The following is a 21,857-nucleotide window of genomic DNA, read 5'->3' on the forward strand; positions in this document are numbered from 1 at the left end:
TAGGCTCTAAACTGAAAATTTTATAGGCTATTTATTGATATATTTTGAAACAATTATTCTTTCATACTACTAATAGACAAAAATTTCCTTTAATATTTTCGAAATTGTAAATAGGCTATGTCATTGACGATTGTATGCCTACTAGGCCTTATATACTTATATAAAATTAGCTATCTTTCATTCTCTCCAGTGGAGAATTACACTCAAATTATTTATTTGTGACAAGTTGAAACAAATTATTTCTTAATACTCTAGCTTAATTTTGTCATATCATTTTATATAGACTAATTAAGCCTACATAGTTAGCAAATTTTTTATAAATGCTACCGATTTTTTAAACTGATTTCTTAAAACTCTTTTCTGTGTAGTGACGGATTTAAAAGTAGGCCTAACTCCGCTCGTTTAAATCCTGAATGTAGGTCTACTGTACTTGAATCCTAAGTTTACTCTCCATTGGATGACAAATTTCTTCCTACTGCCTTAATTTAATTGTAACATGTTACATCGGTCAGAACTTTAGGCATTTTTATAAGTGGCAACCATGCTTAGACCCTATATCGATCATCCAGTTCAAAAGTGCGACAATTAAAAAATTGCCAATTTTTAGTTATTTATAGCCTAATACTGAAAGCCCCTTTCGGAGCTCTTTCCGATTCAGTACTGAGATAAGTCATATTTACAACTAAAAATAAAAAAAAAACTAAATAAACTGCTTTAGAAATAATTATAAATATGGACTTTACTAATTCATTATTAGTAGCCTACATTTCGAAATGTATTAATAATGAACTGGAAGACTGTGATAAACTCGTCCTGAATACTAACTCATTTCTAATTATCGTGGTTATGAACCAGAACTCTGTTCCTTTCTAGGTGATTTATTTGAAACTTTCAACTGAAGATATCTCAAAACTTGTTTTTTTGAGTTGTCGCACTTTTGAACTAGACGATCGATATTTAGCAGCATAGTTTAATATATTCTCGTAAATTATAGCCTATAAACTGAAAACTTTACAGGCTATGTATTGAAACATTTTGAAACAATTCTTCCATATTATTAGAAGCCGAAAGTTTTCTATAATATTTTAGAAATTGTGGATATTGGTCATTGACGATTGTAAGCCTACTAATAAGTTTATATAAAAAAAATTAGGCTATCTTTCATTCTCTCCAGTGCAGAATTTATTACACTCAAATTACCTATTTATTAGTGACAAGTTGAAACATAGCTAAATTATTTCTTAATACTAATATCTTAATTTTGTCATTATTTTATATAGGCCTACATGCAGACGTAGACAAATTATTAGCAAAATTGAAAATTTTTATTACATATTTTTACAAAATATGATTCTTCAGCTTAGACTACAGTTGACATTTTTGCGTATTTCGAAATTATTAGCAAAATTGAAGATTTGTATTGTATATTTTTTTTACAAAATTTGACTCTTCAATTTGGACTACATTTGATATTTTTGCATATTTACAAATTATTAGCAAAACTGAAGATTTTTATTATATATTTTTACAAAATTTGACTCTTCAATTTGGAATACAGTTTACATTTTGTATATTTCCAAATTATTAGCAAAACTGAAGATTTTTAATTTATATTTTTACAAAATTTGACTCTTCAATTTAAACTGCAGTTGACACTTTTGCATATTTACAAATTATTAGCAAAATATGAAGATTTTCATTATATATGTTTACAAAATTTGACTCTTCAATTTAAACTACAGTTGACATTTTTGCATATTTCTATCTATTGTAATGATAGAAATATGCAAAATTGTCAACTGTAGTCTAAGTTGAAAAGTCAAATTTTGTAAACAGAATTATCATAAAAATCGTCAATTTTGTTAATAATTTGTCCACGTCTGTAGTACATTTTTTCTTAAAACTCTTTTTTGTGAAGTGACGGATTTAAAAGTAACTCCGCACATTTGAATCCTCAATGTAGACCTAGCTGTGTATTTATGCTGTTTAAAGAACTAGTTTATTCATCCGCAAGTATGCGCACATAGTCCATTTTATCCCTCCCTTATTTCTCTTAAATTTGCAATAAAGAAATTCTTGTCTAGTGCCTGGTTTAACACCAATTTCTCCTCAACGCGTGCCGCGCTCAGCTCAAGACAACAACTTTCGCTTCATCCAATTCCCGTCATATCGATCGTATCCAGACTCACCCCTGTGTCTCACCCCCTCTCTCCGAGAGGTCCGGGGATCGTCGGTTCTTGCTACAGCCTTAACTTACTGTTCTCTTGTTAAGTCCGGCAAGAAGCGAGCAAGAAGGCCAGCCAACTGTCAGCACCAGGACGAGGGCCGCCATTTCAGGGAGGAAGAGCGGGTGCAAGGGGGATGCGGGAGGATTTATATTGTGGGTATTATCCTAGGTGGCAACAGGAGCGTATAAGGGGTAGGTGGGGACGGAAGGTTGCCTGGCCGTGTCCGACAAGGAAGGAGGGATGGTAACAGCTGTACCATAACCGATCTATCATTGTGTGCATCAAGTAACACGATTGGGCGAGACGGCGGTACCCCGGCAAGTGGGGGCGGGGCGAGATAGCATCATGTAACCTATCACAACTCCGGCTCACAGCTTTGACGCTAGGGTCGGGTCGAAGGGAAAAGAGGGGAAAAAAGAGAACTACAGCGCCGGGGGGAAAGAAGGGGAGAGGAGAGAAGCGGTCGAAAAGAAGTAGCGGGGAGGGGGAACAGACCGTAGAGGGGAGGGAGAAAGAGAGGTATTAAACGAGAATTGTTTAGTCGCTGGAGAGAAAAGAGAGAGACGGAGGAAGGGGTGAAATGTTCTGGTATAAACGACGACCGAACTGGGAGGGACACATTTCTTGAGATTCTCTGAAAGGGGGAGAGGGAAGTTAAAAAAAAAAGGGAAGAAGATATCTCGTACTGAAGAAAACGAAACGCGCCTGTGCCCCCCTCTACTTTTCTATCCTTTCCCCCTTCTTTTCCGTCTTTCTCTCACTCACCGTGCCAACACTTCTCTTTCCCCGGGCCAAAAGCACCCCACCACTTCCATTGCTTCACTTTTACAAACGAGAGGCGACATTATAGAGAGAAAGGTCTCACACAAAAATCTCTTCTTTTTTTTTTTGTCTCTCTCTCTCGCTCTCAATCAGTCTCTATTTCTGTTTTCCCTTCTGCAAAGACTTGTGTGCTGCCTTCCGTGGACGAGTGTGGCTTCAACAGAACCAAAAAGTGGCAGCGAGGTCGTCTTGGAAGCTCGCACGAAAAACTAGCAGAACGTCGTCTCCTTGTTGAAGATTCCGAAGAGAAGAGGAAAGACCTCTGGACGTGAAGAAGGCCGTGTGAAGCACTGTCCACTAAACAGTTGTAGATAGTGAGGATAAGCTACAAGAGGCGGAGGGGCGGCCGTGGAGGGGATGTAGGGGAAATGTGTGTGTATATACGTGTGTGTGTGCCGAGTGGGGGAAGGGGGAGACGTTGTGGGGTGGGAGGGGGGAAGAGCGAAGTGTAGAGGTGTGGAAACAAACTACATAACGTACAATTCTCTATAGAACTGTGTGCAAAAGGGGAAAAAATCTGCTCCTCCCACTTTTTTTTTTCAAACAAACAATTCTATACGTTTTCTCCTCCGAGCGATAGTCAAAACTTTTGGGGGATTCTAACAAAAATCGAGGGGGATTTTTTTTAACCATCCCTCCTCCTCGTCCCTCCTCCCCCTTCGGAGTAGACTGTCTCCGGGCCCCTCAGGCTAACCGCTAGTGTTATTATCGTCAAGTCGCTCGGGGGGATATCGACGACACTGGAGGTAAGGCCGGTGCGGAACGACTAAAGTAGCGAGAAGGATCCCGCTCTCGCATCTCTCTCGCTCCCCCCCACCACCGCCTAAAAACCCCACAACCGACCCACCCACGGAGGAAAAATCGCCACCACCAACAAACCTGATTGCGACCGCATCACAAGGAAAGAAACGATACGAAGCAACGCTACGACCAAACTGTCGCGAGAGACGACAAAAAAAATTAATTAAAAACCTTTTTTTTTTATCGCGGTGTGTGACTTTGTGCTTCTGTGACTTGAAGTGATTCTGTGACTAGGGGGATGCATGCACTACAACTAGAACCATCCGTCGACGTACGCATTTCTCCCCGTCGGTATAGTCAAGGGGTGCGTGGAGGGGGTAGGAGTGGAGTATTACTACTACCGTAGCCTAACCCCGGGGTCCACATGTGATTTCTGTAAGCACGTGCTTGCGATAATTACAAAAAACAAATGAAAAGCAGGAAGAACAAGAAGACTGGTTGAATTTGACGTTGAGAGGGGGAAAAAATGAAAGAGGTTGGTACGCGATAAATCTCGAGTTGCCAATAACTGTGATCTCACACACTAAAGCAATCGGCTCCGCTCTTCCCCCCCTTCGCCTCCCCTTCCATCTTGTGTGTGTGTTAAGCTGAGTGTATTTGGAATTACATTTCTTCTAGTGGCCGACCAAAGATGCTTCAATGTTACAGGTATAGAGAACAGTGGCTTTCACAAAGTGGTAAATTTAACATGCGACAACGTGTCTACATAAAAATTAGGTTATACAGTATAGAAAAATCTGTGGTATGTAGGTCGATAACAGTGTGAACTCGATTTAAGAAGCAAAAACATCAACTGTCAATTTTTTTAAAACAGTTGGGCTACGAAACTAAACAAGTGAAGTAGAAGACGTTTCGTCTTTCTTTTTTTTATTATTTTTTCTGTGGTTACCATGGCGACGAGATTTTGTGAACATGTGAAAACGTTTTGTGGTGTGATGGCATAAAGGACACGACATCCCGTGTCTTATGAAGGACCTGGGTGCATTGTAGTGAGGTGTTAGTTGTTTTTTTATTTGGTGGAAGTCATGAAGACTCAAGAAGAAGACTGATCTTATAGCAGTGTTGTCAACCTGTCAGTAAGGACCCACGCCGAATCTTGCATCGGGCGGAGGTGCGGGGAGGTTCCCCCCGCAACATGGCCCAGTTTGGTTTCCGAGGGTCCCCTACGGTTCAGGTAAGAGGAAATAAAAAAAACCACACCTATACGCACGCACACCCACGCAATGTTATAATGTGTGTCAGTAGGTTTCAAATCGGTTCATCGATGGTGAAAGTTTACGCATCATCTGTGGTATGCGGTAGGCATGTTGAGTAACATCGCAACTATTTTTTTAAATGTTTATTACTATTCATTTCCGGAGTAGAGACTTCGACGCTAGTTTAATATATTGTAATATAAATATTTTATATTAAACTAGCCGTACCCGTGCGCTCCGCTGCACCCGTTAGAAATAAATATAAAGTAATTACATAATTAAAATAGGACATTTGACCCAGGGAACATTCGTGTTTGATAGAAGAATAAATCGTTTAATATGTTACTTAATTTAAATTGTATTTAAATAATTAAATTGCGATCATTTTGATCCAGAGACCACTCATTTGGTGCAATGACAATATTCCTTTAACATGTTTCTTAATTTTTATTACATGCAACCATAGTTTAATTAAGATTGACATCATTTAGATTTAATGTGTACATAAACATTATTTTAAGAAATACAGGAAACGAATATTCAGAATAGCCTATCAAGATTTCTGTGCATAGGACGGTATTTTAATCTTACTTGTCCTCGATTCTCTCAGAAGTTACTGTAATAACATTGTAGCATTATGTCCATCTAGAGAAACTATACTTTCCAATGGTGAATTAATAATTATACAAATAGGTTAATTTAGCTTCCGATATTACTTCGTACAAACACAGGAACATTCTCTGTAAGCTACCGTATGTTTCATAGCTTTCGATTGTTGTTGTCCAAGGCCCCTTATAGACGAAGTCATTTGTTTTTTATTTCATTACACCGCCTTAGATGGCGTTGTTATTGTAATTTTGAAACTCATTTATCTCATTAAATATCAGTCCTATCAAAATTTTGCATGGAATAAAACTTATCGGAAATTATTTTTAAAGAAACGTTTGTTATGTAATATTTTTCATGAAAATTAATAGTAAGGGAGATATTTTGATTTATTTAATTCAAGCCCCCTTATAACCCCCCTTTTAAATAAAATATTTTGAATGCCATATAGCCTAAATTCTAAGTTACAACGAACTTAATTTATATTCCAATTTTCATATAAATCGGTTCAGCCATTATCGCGTGAAAAGGTAACAAACATCCAGACAGACAGACAGACATACAAACAAAATTTTCAAGAAAGCGATTTTCGGTTTCAGGGCGGTTAATTATATATGTTAGGACCAAATATTTTTGGAAAATCGAAAATTACCAGAAAAATTTCGGCTACAGGTTTATTATTAGTATAGATTTTTTAAAATTGTAGGCATAGATATAGTTTTGAATTTATTCATTTTGGAATCATTGATTCAGTGGGGGAGGGAAGTTATAATTCAATTCAATTCAATTTATTAAGTCATTAAACATAATTACAGTGATAGGCTTCGTCACAAAAAAAAAAACATACATTTGAAAATACGCATATAATTGAAAACAGTAGGCTAATTAGAATGAAAACACAAAACATTTTGAAACTCTAAAATTAATTAAAACACTTCATTCTTGTGTAATAACTGTAACTAATGTAAATAACTTTATTCATTAAAAAACAATTTCGTATGAATTAATGTTAAGAAACTCATCTACAGAGTAGAAAGGATTAATTAAAAGCCAATTATAAAATATAGCTTTGAAACTATTGGTTGGTAACTTATAATATTGACTGGGAAGCTTATTATATAATTTCATCCCCATGACACAAACATTTGTACTAGTTTTATGTGATCTATAGTATGGAGTATTAATTTGTTCACTATTTCTAATTTCATGATCATGTATATTGGCTATTAATGAGTAGTCTGTCTATATTTTGTCGAGTGTAAAGGACTAGGTCGTATATATATATATATATATATATATATATATATATATATATATATATACATTTATGACAGTTAATATCTGTGATTGTTTGAAAAGAGGTCGACAATGTTCAAGATAGTTTGACTGACATAGAATTCTAATGGCTTTCTTTTGCAAGATCAAGACACTCCCAATTTTGCTACCATTTCCCCAGAAAATTAAGGCATACCTAATTATCGACTGAAAGAACGAAAAGTAGGCACATCTTAAATAATTTTGAGAAACACAAGTCACTAATTTCTTTAATAAGTAGGCTATATAACTCTTGATAATTTAGTGCATATATATGCGATATGTTTTTCCAAAGTTAACCTGGAGTCTATAAAAAGTCGAATACCAAGAAATGTTTTATTACGGAGAAAGCCAACGCAGAGCCTATAGTAACCTGTAGGCATTTTAGCAACATTTTAAATACGGTGGACATTTTGATTAGTATTGTAGCCTACCCTTTTTCGAAGTATAGTAATGTGTTTTCATTGGGGACGGGTAAGGATTTTGATATAAATTTATGTCATTTAAATATGAATAACTAATTAAAAAAATGTACGCCCTTATTTTATTTCATTCAACTCGTGGGTCCACTTTCGAATTTTTCTTGTTTCGTGTTAATTGATTTGATGAACGAAAAGAGAACAAATAACAGAAGATATCAAGATACATTCAATTACTTGAAATGAAGAAAGGTGTAAGCTTTTAATGATTTACTGCTAGTCCTTGTGAAATAGTAAGTGTTTGAATAGCTGTCACATATTTCTGACATTTCACAAAGTGTAAAATAGCTACGGCAAAAATTACATCTTATTTTAGCATCTAATATACAATTTAATGGTTTTAACACGTGTGGTAATCTTTACTTCAAATTCTGATGTGTTCAGTATCCGATAAACGATTGTAGTTAAATAAATCAGATCTAAATCGCATGTAGATCTTCTCAAAAATCAAATGACATTAGTAGCGTTGATAAATTTTGATTAAATATTTACAGACGAATACTAGATATGGGTCAAAATGTATTTTAAAATAAATGTCAAATTTCTTGTAAAAAAGTTATTTTAACAACCATGTTATTCTTGGTGACATAAACATTCAAATTTTAGAAAATAGATTAGATAATTTTGGCAACACGTATTTAAATATCATGCATGAATATGGATACGTGAAATACTTAAATTCCATTACTCGTCCATCATCCAATTCATGTCTTGACCATATTTTCCTTAAATTTTATACCTGGAGTATATGCAAGCGCAATAACAGATCATTATATGACTTTTGCATTGTTGTCAATCAGTAATAAAAGTATTAGCAGAGAAGCCACTGAACCTTCGGACAATTATAAGCTAATTATAAACCATAAAAGCCTAATATCAAATATTAATAATATTAATTGGGAATCTATATTCTACAATGAAGACGCAGATACATGTTTCGATAATTTTTATAAAATACTCTGTAACCTAATTTGTAAATATTCTAATCATGTCCCTCTCAAATTCTCAAGTAAGTACAAAAAAATTAAACCTTGGATTACCACAGGTATTGTTAAATCAATACGATCTAGGGATAAGTTAGCTAAGCAAGTTAAACGAGACCCACAAAACAATGTTTTATTAAATTACTACAGAAAATATAGAAATATTCTCACTAATGTAATAAGAAATCAGAGAATCAAATATTATTCTGAAAAATTTAACAAAAATAAAAATAATCCAAAGCAATTTTGGAAGACCATAAACGAAGCTACTGACACCCAATGTAATAAAAATAGTATATTAAAGACAATTATAAGTCGAAATGGAATAACAATTGAAAATAAGGAAACTATCGCAAATGAATTTAACGATCATTTTACTAATGTAAGTCATGACATCGTATCTAATATAAAAAAGAAAGTATTTGGTACTCATCACTATAAGCTTTATAATAAAAGTATATCATCTATGTTTATGTTTCCTGTAAACGAATGTGAAATCATTAATATTGTAAACAGTTTAAAAAATAATGTGGCTCCTGGTATTGATGGTATTACAACAAATACCCTGAAACTTATTATCGAAGCTATTTCTAAACCACTTGCCTTTATATTTAATTTGTGCATATCTCAAGGTGTATTTCCCTCAGCCCTAAAACATGCTGTGGTGATACCAATTCACAAGTCTGGTGACAAAAGTAATCTTAATAATTACAGACCCATTTCACTATTAACCAGTCTCTCTAAGGTATTTGAAAAATGTATAAAAACACGGTTAATAACATTTTTAGAAAAAAATGAACTACTAAATGATAATCAATTTGGTTTCAGAAAAAATTTGTGCACTGATGATGCTATTATGGCAGTTACCTCAAAAATAATTCAAGAATTAGATGTAGGAAATAAATGTCTAGGAATTTTTCTAGACTTACAAAAAGCTTTCGATACGGTCAATCACAGTATACTTTTGAATAAAATGGATAGATTAGGAATTAATGGAATTGCTTTAAAATTATTTAAATCTTACTTAAGTAACAGAACTCAAGCAACTAAAATAAATGATCACCTTAGTAAATCACGTAACATTGATATAGGTGTACCTCAGGGGACGATTTTAGGTCCTGTTTTGTTTTTAATATATATCAACGATTTACTTAAAATTGACATTGAGAAATATTCTGGTACTCTGTATTCTTATGCTGATGATACTGTGGTTATATTTAGCGGTTCGAGTTGGAATGAAACTTATCAAAATTCTAACAGTGGTATTAATATTATTAAAGAATGGCTGGATGCTCACTTACTTTCTTTGAACGTTTCTAAAACAAAATTAATACCATTTTCATTAACATCACATGGCCTTGAGCAACTAGAAATAAATAATAATATAAGTATAACTATACACGATTGTAACCTACCTACTTGCTCATGTAACGCTTTGAGTATATCCTCACAAGTTAAATATTTAGGCATTATTATTGACCAACATTTAAAATGGGACAAGCATATCTCCTTTCTGTGTAACAGATTGCGTAAAACAATCCACAAATTTTCCATTCTACGCTCTTATTTACCTGTTTATGTTCTGCGTACTGTGTACTTAGCTCTGTTTCAATCAATAATTCAGTATGGTATTTTAGGTTGGGGAGGAATGGCAAAATCGACTCTCCATCCTTTAAATCTGCTCCAAAAAAGAATTATCAAAATTTGTCTATATAAACCTTTTGATTACCCAACAAAATTAATTTTTCAGGAATTTGGCGTATCAAATCTAGAACAAATTTATAAAGAAAAATTGCTGATTTACTTCCATAAAAACCACAATAAATTTAAATATGATCCTCATGAATACCAGACGAGACAAAACTACAGTTTCTTTCTAAATACTCCCAAATGCCACACAACTGCTGGATTAAAACACAGCAGAAATTTTGGACCCAAAATATATAATACTTTAATTAGAGCTTACCCTGAGCTAAGTACACTTAACACACATAGATTTAAGAAACAAATCAGATTAATTATTTAATTGTTTAAGCTAATTGAGTTAAAATTGTTACTCTAATATTCATGTACTTCTGTATTTTCTATTTGTATATAGACCCTGTTATTACATGCTGTATGTATTTTACCATTTATTAATGTGATTGTGCTCAATGAACTCTCGTAATTTTGTGATATATTTTGTATAACTGATCTGAACTGCGCCCGAGCACGAGCTTCTGCTCTTTCGGGCTGTAATGCCTAATGTAGCTCAAGTGTATAGTATTAATAAATATTATTATTATTATTATTATTATAGTTTAAACATTTGGGGTAAAATTTAAGATGTTTTGACACGTAATAATATTGTTATGTTATAGCCCTTAAGATATTTAGCCTGAAATATTTAAAGAAGGCAACTCTATTGTAAGAAGTCAGAAACTAGTGAGTAGGTATCTATAAAAATTGCTACAAACTAATGTACTAAAGCAGAGTACATGTATTAAAGGTTGTTATGGGAAGAATTAAGAAAAATTTGACAGTCGTAGGTTACTAAATGCTTCATTACGAATCTGTAAAGGCGTATTAATAAGTAATATAGGCCTAGGCCTTCTGTAATTTCGAGAAGTTATTCTTCATATTAGATATAGGCTAGGCAACAGTTAAATATAAAATAAAAGACTCGAGATATGAAATTTGTAATGGGAGAACGCAAGGAAATTATACAAAAACAATGTCAGGTAACATTTAATTTAGGAATTATTATAAAATTTAAATCCCATTAAGTTTAACGGCATATTAATTCAAGTGTTATTGACAAAATTTTAAAAAGATTTTAGCATAAAGGTCTATTGTGACTGTAAACGAGATAAACTTAGTTATAAAAATAAACACGAGAAGAGGTTTCATTTCCTTCTGAAACGAGCATCGGTGAAAGTCAAGGTAATTTTGTTGTGCCACATTTTTGACAAACATCAGAAGTATTTATATCAACCATATTGAAAAACATGGAGGACATTTTATGGTGCTTCTCAATAAACTGAAGAAAACATGAGTATTTCCGTATTCTCTTATAAGCTCATAGCATAATCTGTGGACCTATGATGTTAGAAAAAAATTAATTAACAATTTCATTACGCGAAATTGTTTTATGATTCATACTTCATTGAAAATTTAATTTAAAAAATGATTCCATGCATATGTTATGTCATGATCTTATCTCTTAAATTATTTGTGTAATTAAGAACAGACAATGAACGTTTAATTTAATAAATATAATTTTGACATAAAGAATAGATGATTATTATTTGTGTAAATACAATTTAGATTATTCATAATAACTTACATATTGAATATCACACAATTATTATAACATATTGAGGGGTAATTAATTGATATAGTAGGACATGCTATATGAAATTGATGGAAATATTGATTGGTGTAATAAAACTGTGACAAATGATGTATTAATTAGCGCTCATGATGCCTTTGATACACAAGTTTTCGTGTTTATTAGCAACTGAAAAAATATTTCTCAAAAATAAAACACTAACAATGTAAATTAATCTATAAACATAGCTATGACCAAAGAGATTGCAATCATGGCCTTCTTGGGATAGTAGTTATTCGTTTTAAAACAGAAGTGAATCGAATATCGGACGTCAGTAATTTACAACATTAATGATAGTGTGAACAATAGGAAATAAACTAAATTCTAAAAACAATGGAAAGATGAAGCTTTAGCATTTGTTCTGAGGATTATTTTTTCTAATTATATAACCACATAGAAAAGTATTCTTTCGCAAATATATTTCTGCTCTGATAAAAAAAATATCATGTCCTTTACTTATAAAATATAAGTTTAGTCATTGATAATATTTCTAATTCATCAAACCAAAATATTTTAAATTATGGTTCACTACTCAATGGTACAGCAGGGCTATAGATTTAATTTTAAAAGTATATATATAGGCATATAGACTACTGGGTGCAAGTGAGATTTACATTATTGAAATCAATATGCATGTGGTTTAGTTATTAATTTCAATGAATTTATACACAGATAATATTATTCCAAGAACTTAAGTGCATTTCATAAAGAAAGAAAATGTATTAATAATAAAATTATGTACGAGAAATAAAAACAGTCTGGAAAATATATTCTGTAGTTAGAATTTATAAATGCGTTTATGGGAAGTAATTTCAACTAAATTCACTCAATTGCATAAAGATGTCATACGCCTATTAAGGTCATCACTACAGGGAATTAAAATTTTAGTGGCCCTACATCATAACCGTGCAATAATTTGTTGTCTACAGTACATAGGTTCCACTCTCAAATACAAACACGATTACAATAAAAACAGAAGTAGTCTGCTGACGCTATTTGATAAGCACGTGTCATCCAGCAGAGTATTCCAGTAGTTTAATAGTTTAAATTACATGTCTAAAAGCAATATGTACAGACAAGGTTAGTTAAAATGGAACAAATACAAAGAGATTGTAAATCAAAAAATTCGTCAAGATTATAAAACTGATTTAAAATTAACCAACTAGAGGTGTAAAATTTGAGAGCAGCTCTACTTAAATTAAAATTTATTTGCAACCTTCAATGACATTTGACAAAAAAGTTTTTGCGATTTAGCAAGTCTACATGTTATGATATTGAAATCATTTCCTTGTCTTATGTCATAGAAATGAACATCATTTCTTAATGTTAAAGTTTGAAGATTGTCCTTAACATACAAAATTAACTCTTATAATATATAAATTTATTACAGTCATGATTTTGTTTTTCACAAAAGTTGCATTTTATATAATTCTTATGGCCCTTTTTTGAAGCAATAGGACCCTATTTATAAAAGCACTGTTGTCCCATAGCAATATTCCATAGGTAAGAGTACTTTGAAAGTAAGCAAAATAAGTATCACGAATATAGTTTTCAGGTACAACAGTTTTTAATCTCTAAAAGAGAAACAAAGTTCTTGAAAGTTTATTAGAAATATGATCAATATGTCAACTTGGAATCAACAATAATTCCTAACATATTAAACTGACTTTGTTCATAATTAGTCTTCTTTAGAGTAAAAATCACACGTTCAGTTTTAGCTGGGTTCGACAAAATGCATTCGCATTAAACCAAACTTCAGCATCTCTTAATTTACGTTGAGCAAAGCTTTTCAAATAGATAATATCACTATGGTTAATTAAAAAAGTAGTATCATCCGCGTACAGAACAGTATCAGCATTTATATTGTAGGCTAGGTCATTAGAAGCTAGTAAAAATAATTTCGGACCCAATACGGAGCCTTGAGGAATTCCATATTAATATTTCATAACATCAGATTTTTTACCATTAAACGAAACACTTTGTTTTCGATCGATAAGTAAGATTCAAAAATCATCAACTTACTTCCTATGATACCCAAATAATTTAATTTAGTCAATAGAATACTATGATCAACACAATAAAAAAGTCTTGCTTAGACTATTCTACAAAAAAAAAAAAAAAAAAAGCAACTTACAATGAGAGAAAAACCATTTCTAAAAATTTTATTTCATACGATCACAAATAATAATTGGCTTAGTTACACTGATCTATTATTTTTTTTAATTATATTCGTTTAATTTTACAGTATCTGACAACCAATATTGAAATATTGTAAGTGATAGTGAAATTATATTAGAAAAAGGCAATAAAATTAAAAAAAAAACTATTAAATACAGTAAAGAATACTGAACATGTTAAATATTAAAATGAGTTTAAACCGGTATGAACATCGTAATTATGTTAAGTTATTTATTTATTTATTTAAACAATGAATCATAGTCTAAATTCCTAAAATTTTGTCAGCTAACTCTTATGATATAATACAAAATAGAATTCCCTATTTGATAAACTCATGTTATTTTGAATTAATAAAGTAGGTAAGCCTATTCAATATTCTACTCGCAACTAGGATGAGTCACATTCTTGAAGAACCCCGTTTCTAAAGCTCTAGTATATACGATCTCTGACGATAATGGGCTCATACTGATTTCTTAAATAATTTCTCAGTATTTTAACATATCTATTTACAGGGTGGAATTTATATGTTCTAAATTTCTTTCAATAACCAACAACAAATTTAGCTAGTTTTATTATACCTAAAATACAAGGTAGTAACCTTTGTTTGGTAAAAAAATGTTCCTATGCCTTAATAGGCCTACAATAGGTACTCTAGCACCTTACTCTTGGCTACTACATAGGCTAAAGAATCTCGTTTTGAAATTACAGTTTATGCACCGACAAAATATTTTAGCGAACTCGTGTTCATTTGTTAATTAACTTGTGTTCTTTTTCTTTTGAATTTATTTATTTATTTCCTTAAGCCTATTTGTTCACTTCTTTATTTTTATTTACTTTACTTACTTATTTACAACTTATAATTTGGAGCATAGGCATAGGCTACATTTTAAAATATATTTAAATATCTGAAAAAAAAAATTTAGTTAATAGTTATTTTTATAATAGGCCCTATAGTTTTAGCCTAATTGAAGATAGAATTTCTTTTATGTGGTAACCACACAGACCCCAATGCTGGTAATAGATTGGTAGACTAGTATTGTTGCTCTTTTCCTCTTACACTTAAGTAGCTACATAGAAACTTATTTCTGAAGTTTCGGTTTATACGAGAGTCAATTATAATATAACGAAACTTAACTCACTCATTTATTAAGTAATTTCTGAGTTATCCTTTTGAGCTTTTATTTTTAATTTAATGAAGTTCATTCTGGCTTTGGATCTTACTTTCGTAATATTTATATGAAGACCTGACGAAAAGGTTAACATAAATAAACATTTGTTCCTATAAGCTTACAGCAATAAAATAATTGCTTCAATATTTTACTGATAAGTAATTATATCTTAGTATGCACAACACATTCTCCCGTTAATGTAGATCAGTTTTCGGCTATACGTTCACAAATTACGTATAACAAATTTATATTAATTTATTAATTAATTCCTGTCTTTAATTTTTAGATCACTTATTTAGTCATTCCAATTTATATTTTGGTTTTTATATTTATTCTTTAAGAAGAAGAAGAAGAACAATTTATTTACTTGCATTAAAAAGATACATTAAGAAACTATTACATGCATAAAAAAGAAGACAAAATAAACAAATTAATATAAGCAATAAAATAACACAGATTACAAAAACAAGAGCCTATATGATAAAGAGCAATCACAATTGAAAATGTTTATAACCAATATTCACAAGTATAGTAATATAAGACTAATATTTAACAATTAATTATCTAACCCTATGTTAAGTTCCCTTAATAATTTCTTTAATTTTCAGTTTAAATTTAATCGTACTTGTTAGCTAAAACAGGGCACTGAGAAATTAATTTATTGTAAAGTTTTAAGCCGTAGATAAAGCCATGTTTCATACCAGCAGCCGTTGAACTTTTGGATTCAGTAAAATGAAATAATATGTTTCTTCAAGTATTATAATTATGCCAATATGTGTTGAAAATTTTCTTAAAAAAATACATTTTAAATTCTAACACGAAATTTTAGGTAACATTTCATAATACAATGTTAAAATATTAAAATTTCCCACTCATAAAAATAAAATAAAACTTACCCTTCAACAATAAATTTCTCCTCTTTCTAACCTACGTATAGAAACCCTCTTCTAGAGCTACAATTTATACGTTCCAAAATTAAGGGGAATATTAAGTTATTGATATCTTATGTATTTAGTATTCATCCTTTTTTCTGAACATAAATTTTTAAATGTTCTGTTTCGCTTTGAATTATGCTTTCTTATAACATCTGTTTAATACATTAGTATTTCAAAGATTTTTTATGAAATAATAATAATAGGCTAATAATAATAATAATAATAATAACAATAACAATAATAAATAATAATAATTATTATTAGTCTATTATTATTGGATTTTTTTTTTTAGATTCTGGTACGGGCTACACCAGAAAATAAAATAAAGGTGATTTTAAATAAGTTAGTCTATTTGCTTAAAAAGTCACATTTTTAATAAAACGATAAGTTAGAATAAGCACAAAATTTCAATGAAAAAGACAATAATAGGCCTACCACATGTAATAGTAACTCGGAACGACATTTAGCTTTAAAAATTTAATTTTACAAATATATTATTAAAAATAATAAGCAATAACATAGACCTACTCAAAATGTTATAAAGTAACAAACATTCCAATTCTTGTCTATAGTTCAGAAAACAGCCAAACTAACTGAGGTAGCTGAGTTGAGATTTTTTAAACATGTATCAGGATACACTCTTGCACATCCGAAAATATCAAGCAAATAGCCTATGTCAAGAAGTAAATTCCAACGTCTTCATTAAAATCTGTCAGTTAAATTAAATTATATTAAATATTTTATAGACTGTTATATAAAATAGTCACTTAGCACAACAAAACCTTCCAAAAATCCAACTTCCACTCAGCGGTTCTACCTCAGTAAACAGTCCTTTATTTTGGACTCATTTAATACCCGATAAAATTCGTGTAAATTTCTCCTCACTTTAGCGGTCACCTTCCACTGCGCTAAGCGACCAAATTCTATGGATTCAGCGGGGCATAAACTGTTGCGAATACTGTATTATATCTCATCTATAGCTGGATATTTAATTTAAGGTGTCTATGATTAGAATTTCAGGAGAGTCAAAATTCTTTCTGAGAAATGTCACTGCAAAGGAAGTAGTTAGGTTACTGCTACTGTTTATGGTACCTCACAGATTTATGGCACCGCTGCTTTGTCCTGAAGCTGTAGCCTGGACGGGATATAAGCGGACGTCACAAATTCGTAAATATTTTCGGAGCATTTAATGATGCGGTAGTATAAAAAAAAACACCGACAAAGTGTCTGTAATTCGAAAAAAAAAGTGTTGCGTGTAAAGTCTACAAACTCTGTGAGTTACCTAACTTATTTGTCGAAGAAATAGAACAATTTTCGGCAAACGGGGCATAGGAGTAAACCGTAGTAAGTTAATTTCGTGGCAGTGGTTATTTCGTGATATTTTTTCCTGGCTCTTTCTTGAACTATTGTAGCTGCTTCACAAAGTGTGGCTGTATGTTTTTGAAAACTGGACAACATAAGCAATTCCTTGGCGGATATTTGAATCTCGTAAAACTATTGGTTGGTTCACGAAAGAGCCAGGAAAAAAAATATATCACGAAATAATCACTGCCACGAAATTACCAAGAGAAATAAAAAGTAAACTTCACTAAATACATTTTTCACAAATAGGCTAACCATATTTAAAATATTTCTTACTTTATTTAGCCTTGAAGTTCACTGTTAAAACAAAAATTAGCTAAATAGCAAGCTGGCCTGTGAAGACATATAGGCTATTCCTAGCAATAGCCAATCATACGATAAAACAAGACCAGTTTTTATATTCCATCTTAATTTGGCAGAAGGTGACCGTGAACCTGCTATCTTAACACGTGTTAAATTAATGATATTTACTATATCTTTCCTCTAAAACTGTTGGAAGTAGAACAATTAAACTTTTACAGCTTATTTCTGACACTCTTATAAGCAATCTGATGGAAGGGTTTTCAAAAATAATAATATTTTATAAATTTATGAACTTTTTCTAAATATGTAAATTTTTACCTCATTATTTGCTATATTTTTCAAGAAATCTCCTTTAAAACCATTATTTTTTTTAAACCCTCCGTGTCAATTTATGCTCCAATACCAACTAAATACACACAGAAAATTAGAAATAAATCTAACCATTAGAAGCTGAGATATGGTACACTTTATACAGAAAAATACAAACTTACGGAAAATGGCTGCCCAAGTTATCTGACCACCCCAGCTGTATAATCCTAATCTTAGATACAATTTTTAAAAATATATTTCCATAATAATAATTCGCATAAATAATATACCTTTGGAAAGATGATTTTTAAGAGAATATAGCCTAAATCAACAAAAAGAAAAACAAAAATTGAAATTCTGAGCATATTACAGGGTTCCTGTCCCCTTACTCATCTTTCTTAATGGCAGGAAAGTAAAAATGTAGGCCAATCTGAATCACATACGAATGTGGGTGTATATCCCTTTGCCTTGTTGTCATGAACCGCTAGTGTTGCACTATTCCGCCTATAAGTTATAGATAATTAGGTTGTTTCGCTGGTTGTAGCCCATAATTTAATTTTGGTTTAATGTCTCTTAAGTGCTGGCACTGAAAATAACACAAATTCTAGCTCCTTATGGTACATTTTGCAGATATAGGTCATAATAAGCCTATTTATATTATTTTGGATTAATTTTGTTTTGCTCTAGAAATTAGCAAATCATATTTGATAATGTTTCATAGGTAAATAATAGGCTACCTCAAGAAAAGAAACTATCAACGTGGATATTACTGACAACATACTTTAAACTATGAGAAACTACAAAAGTAAGCAAAAGTAAATGTTAACAAAGGTTTTGAATAGTGACAACAGTAAAAAAAAACGCCAATAAAAATTGGTATGGTAACCTCAGTAACAAAATCTCCATAAGAAAGAACTGTTATAGCAAAAGCAGTAACAAAATTTTGCTAAAGAAGAATATATGTGGTGACAATACTATCAAAACTTCCGTTAACAAAGAATTGCTATAGGTAAAGTAGCAACAAAACATCCGTTAACAAAAATATCACTACAAAATATCTGCTAAAGAACTGTTATTGCAATAACAGTAGTAAAACTTCCATTAACAAAAAGTCTGTGGCGACAACCTTAAAAAATCAGTTATAGAATTTCTATGGTTTTACCAGCAGCAAAACTTCCATTAAGTTAATTGCAGTGATGACAAGACTATGAAAATTTCCCAAGAGTTGTTACATCAACAAAATTTCGTTAAAGATTATCGCTACGATGACAACACTGTCAGAATTTCCGTTGAAGAATTTATAGGGTAACAACAGTAACTGTACCTTTGTTAACAAGGAATTGTTACTGCAAAAACTGTTAACGAACAATTACTTGCTAACAGTAAAGTCTACTTATTATAAAAGCTTCCCTTAATAAAGGATCTCTATGTTTACATAGCAAATCTTCAGTTAACACAAAATTGCCATGGAGATAATATTATAAAAACCTATGTTAAAATTTCTATGGTAACGAAAGTAGCAAAACTTCCGCTAACAAAAAAAAGTTACATGCCAACAATCCTATAAAAATCTCAGTTAAGAAACTGCTATGATTATAGGGCCTACCTATAGCAAAATTCCCATTAAAAATTGCAACGATGAAAAACCTATCAAAATTTTCGTTAGAGTTGTTACAGTACCAGCAGCAAAATTTCCCAAAGAAAAATTGTTATGATGACAACACTTTAACATTTCTGTTAATTTGTATGGTGAGAAATGTAACAAAACCTTTATTAACGAGAAATTGTTATAAGAATCTAACTAATATTTTCTAACCAAAAATTGCTGTGCTGACAGTACTATCTTAGCATTAATAAAAATTGCTAAGGTAACAGCAGTAGAAAAACTTCCGTTAACAAAAACTTGCTGTGGCAACAATATAAACTAAATATATTTTGCTATTAAAGAATTACCATGGTTTTAGGAGTAGCAAAAACTTCCACTAACAAAAGGTTGTAATGATAACACTAGCAAAACGTCCGTTAAAAATATTGCTATGGTGACAAAACTATCAAAATTTATATTAAATAACTGTCATGGCAACAATGGTAGCATAAAATTCCATTAAAAACTGCAATGTGTACAACACTAACAACATTTCCATAAAAAAAAACTGGTATGGTGACAGTAAGGTAACTTCCGTCAACAAAAGAATGTCTATAGTAACAATAAACACTAACCAAATCCCTGTTGACAATAATTTCCATGTCAAAAACAGCAAAAAAAAAATTCCGTTAACAGAATTCTGTGACAAAACAGCAAAAGAAAATCCTTTCGTTACCAAGTAACTCACATAATGATAATGCTATCAAAATCTCTATTAAAATGTTACGGTAACAAAAGCAGGGAAATCTCCTGTAACCAATTTTCTTGCAGTAACAATAATAACAATTCCCTCTTTAACGTAGAATTGTCATGGTGACAATTATAGGTACCTGTACTATTATAATCTTCGTTAATATATTACAAAACATTCGTTAACGAATGGGTATTATAGCAAAGCATTCGAAAACTTCCGAATGTTTGTTCAGATTGTCACAGAATAATGACGGAAACTGCCATAATTTCTAATCCCTCAGAGAACATAATGTATATAATTATAATATTAATGAGTTAATTTTGTATAATAGATTACATCCATCATCATATTGTAATCCAGAATATTATTTTGAGCTGAAGTACAGTAAGTTACAGCAAGAATTCGTTGTAGAATGTGATAAGGTTGACAACAAAAAACTACTATGTTCCGTTCCTGGAATCAGTAGAGTAACTTCGCGCATATGGAGGTGGAGTCTATCTCTGCCAGAGTGTATTGCGGGTAGCATCAGCTCGAGTCCGCTAAGGGGTAAGATGCTGGTGGTAGAAGGTAGAGTAGAGTTCAGATAGAAATTATCCCCTCCTGCAAGCGATTGCTCGCTTCGTTCAATCATGACTACTCCCAGAGCAGTCATTGGCCCTAGCCCTCCCACATACCACTTGCCCAGATGTCTTGTTTCGTTTTTCTACGCCACAGATTTCTGAGTCGGCCCATAGACGATAAGTTTGAAGACGAAATAGACCAAATTGTGACCTAGATCCATGAATGGTATCTCATGATAATAATGAAAGCAAGCATAATAAAAATAATAATAAAAGTAATAATAATATAATTATTAATAGAGTATGATCATATAGGATATTATATATATTGGGAGAACTAAAAATTAAATATGTAAAAGACAAACTATCAACGTACAAAGACAATTGGTTACAACATCCCGAATTAAATATCATAAGAAATATAAACTAGATTATAAATTAATAAGTACCCAAAAAGGGAGGTTTTAATATAAAAAGGAGCATCTTCTGCGGATCTGTGGAAAAAAAAAATATAAGAAAGAGTCTAGAAGTGCTTTGTGTGGAATGTGGAAATATATGAGGCAGAGACATGGACATTATGACGAAGTGAAGAGAAACTACTATAAGCATTTGAAATGTGGATGTGGAGGAGAATGGAGCATATGAGAAGGACAAGTAAAATAAGAAATGAAGCTATACTAGAAAGAGTGTGTGAAGAAAGAATAATGCTGAAGCTGATCAGAAAGAGGAAAAAGAACTGGCTGGGTCACTGACTAAGAAGAAATTGCCTACTGAAGGATGTATTGAAAGGAATGGTAAACGGGAAAAATAGTTCGAGAGAGAAGAAGATTTCAGCGGCTAGACAATATTAAGATAAGTTATACGGATCGTATGCTGAGACTTCAATGAGGAAATTAGAAAAGA

General features: G+C 31.7%; 1 protein-coding gene across 1 annotated transcript in view; it reads left to right on the forward strand.

The window, feature by feature from the left end:
* Window positions 1-3,757: 3,757 nt before the first annotated feature.
* The window catches only part of mirr (iroquois-class homeodomain protein mirror), a 359,729-nt gene continuing 341,629 nt past the window's right edge, over window positions 3,758-21,857 (forward strand). Inside the window, exon 1 of the mRNA XM_069845095.1 lies at window positions 3,758-5,025. Coding sequence (XP_069701196.1) covers window positions 4,987-5,025 — 39 coding nt within the window. The 5' untranslated portion in view covers window positions 3,758-4,986. The remainder of the gene's footprint in view (window positions 5,026-21,857) is intronic.

This window comes from Periplaneta americana, chromosome 14 (genome assembly GCF_040183065.1).
Source record: "Periplaneta americana isolate PAMFEO1 chromosome 14, P.americana_PAMFEO1_priV1, whole genome shotgun sequence".
NCBI lineage: Eukaryota > Metazoa > Arthropoda > Insecta > Blattodea > Blattidae > Periplaneta > Periplaneta americana.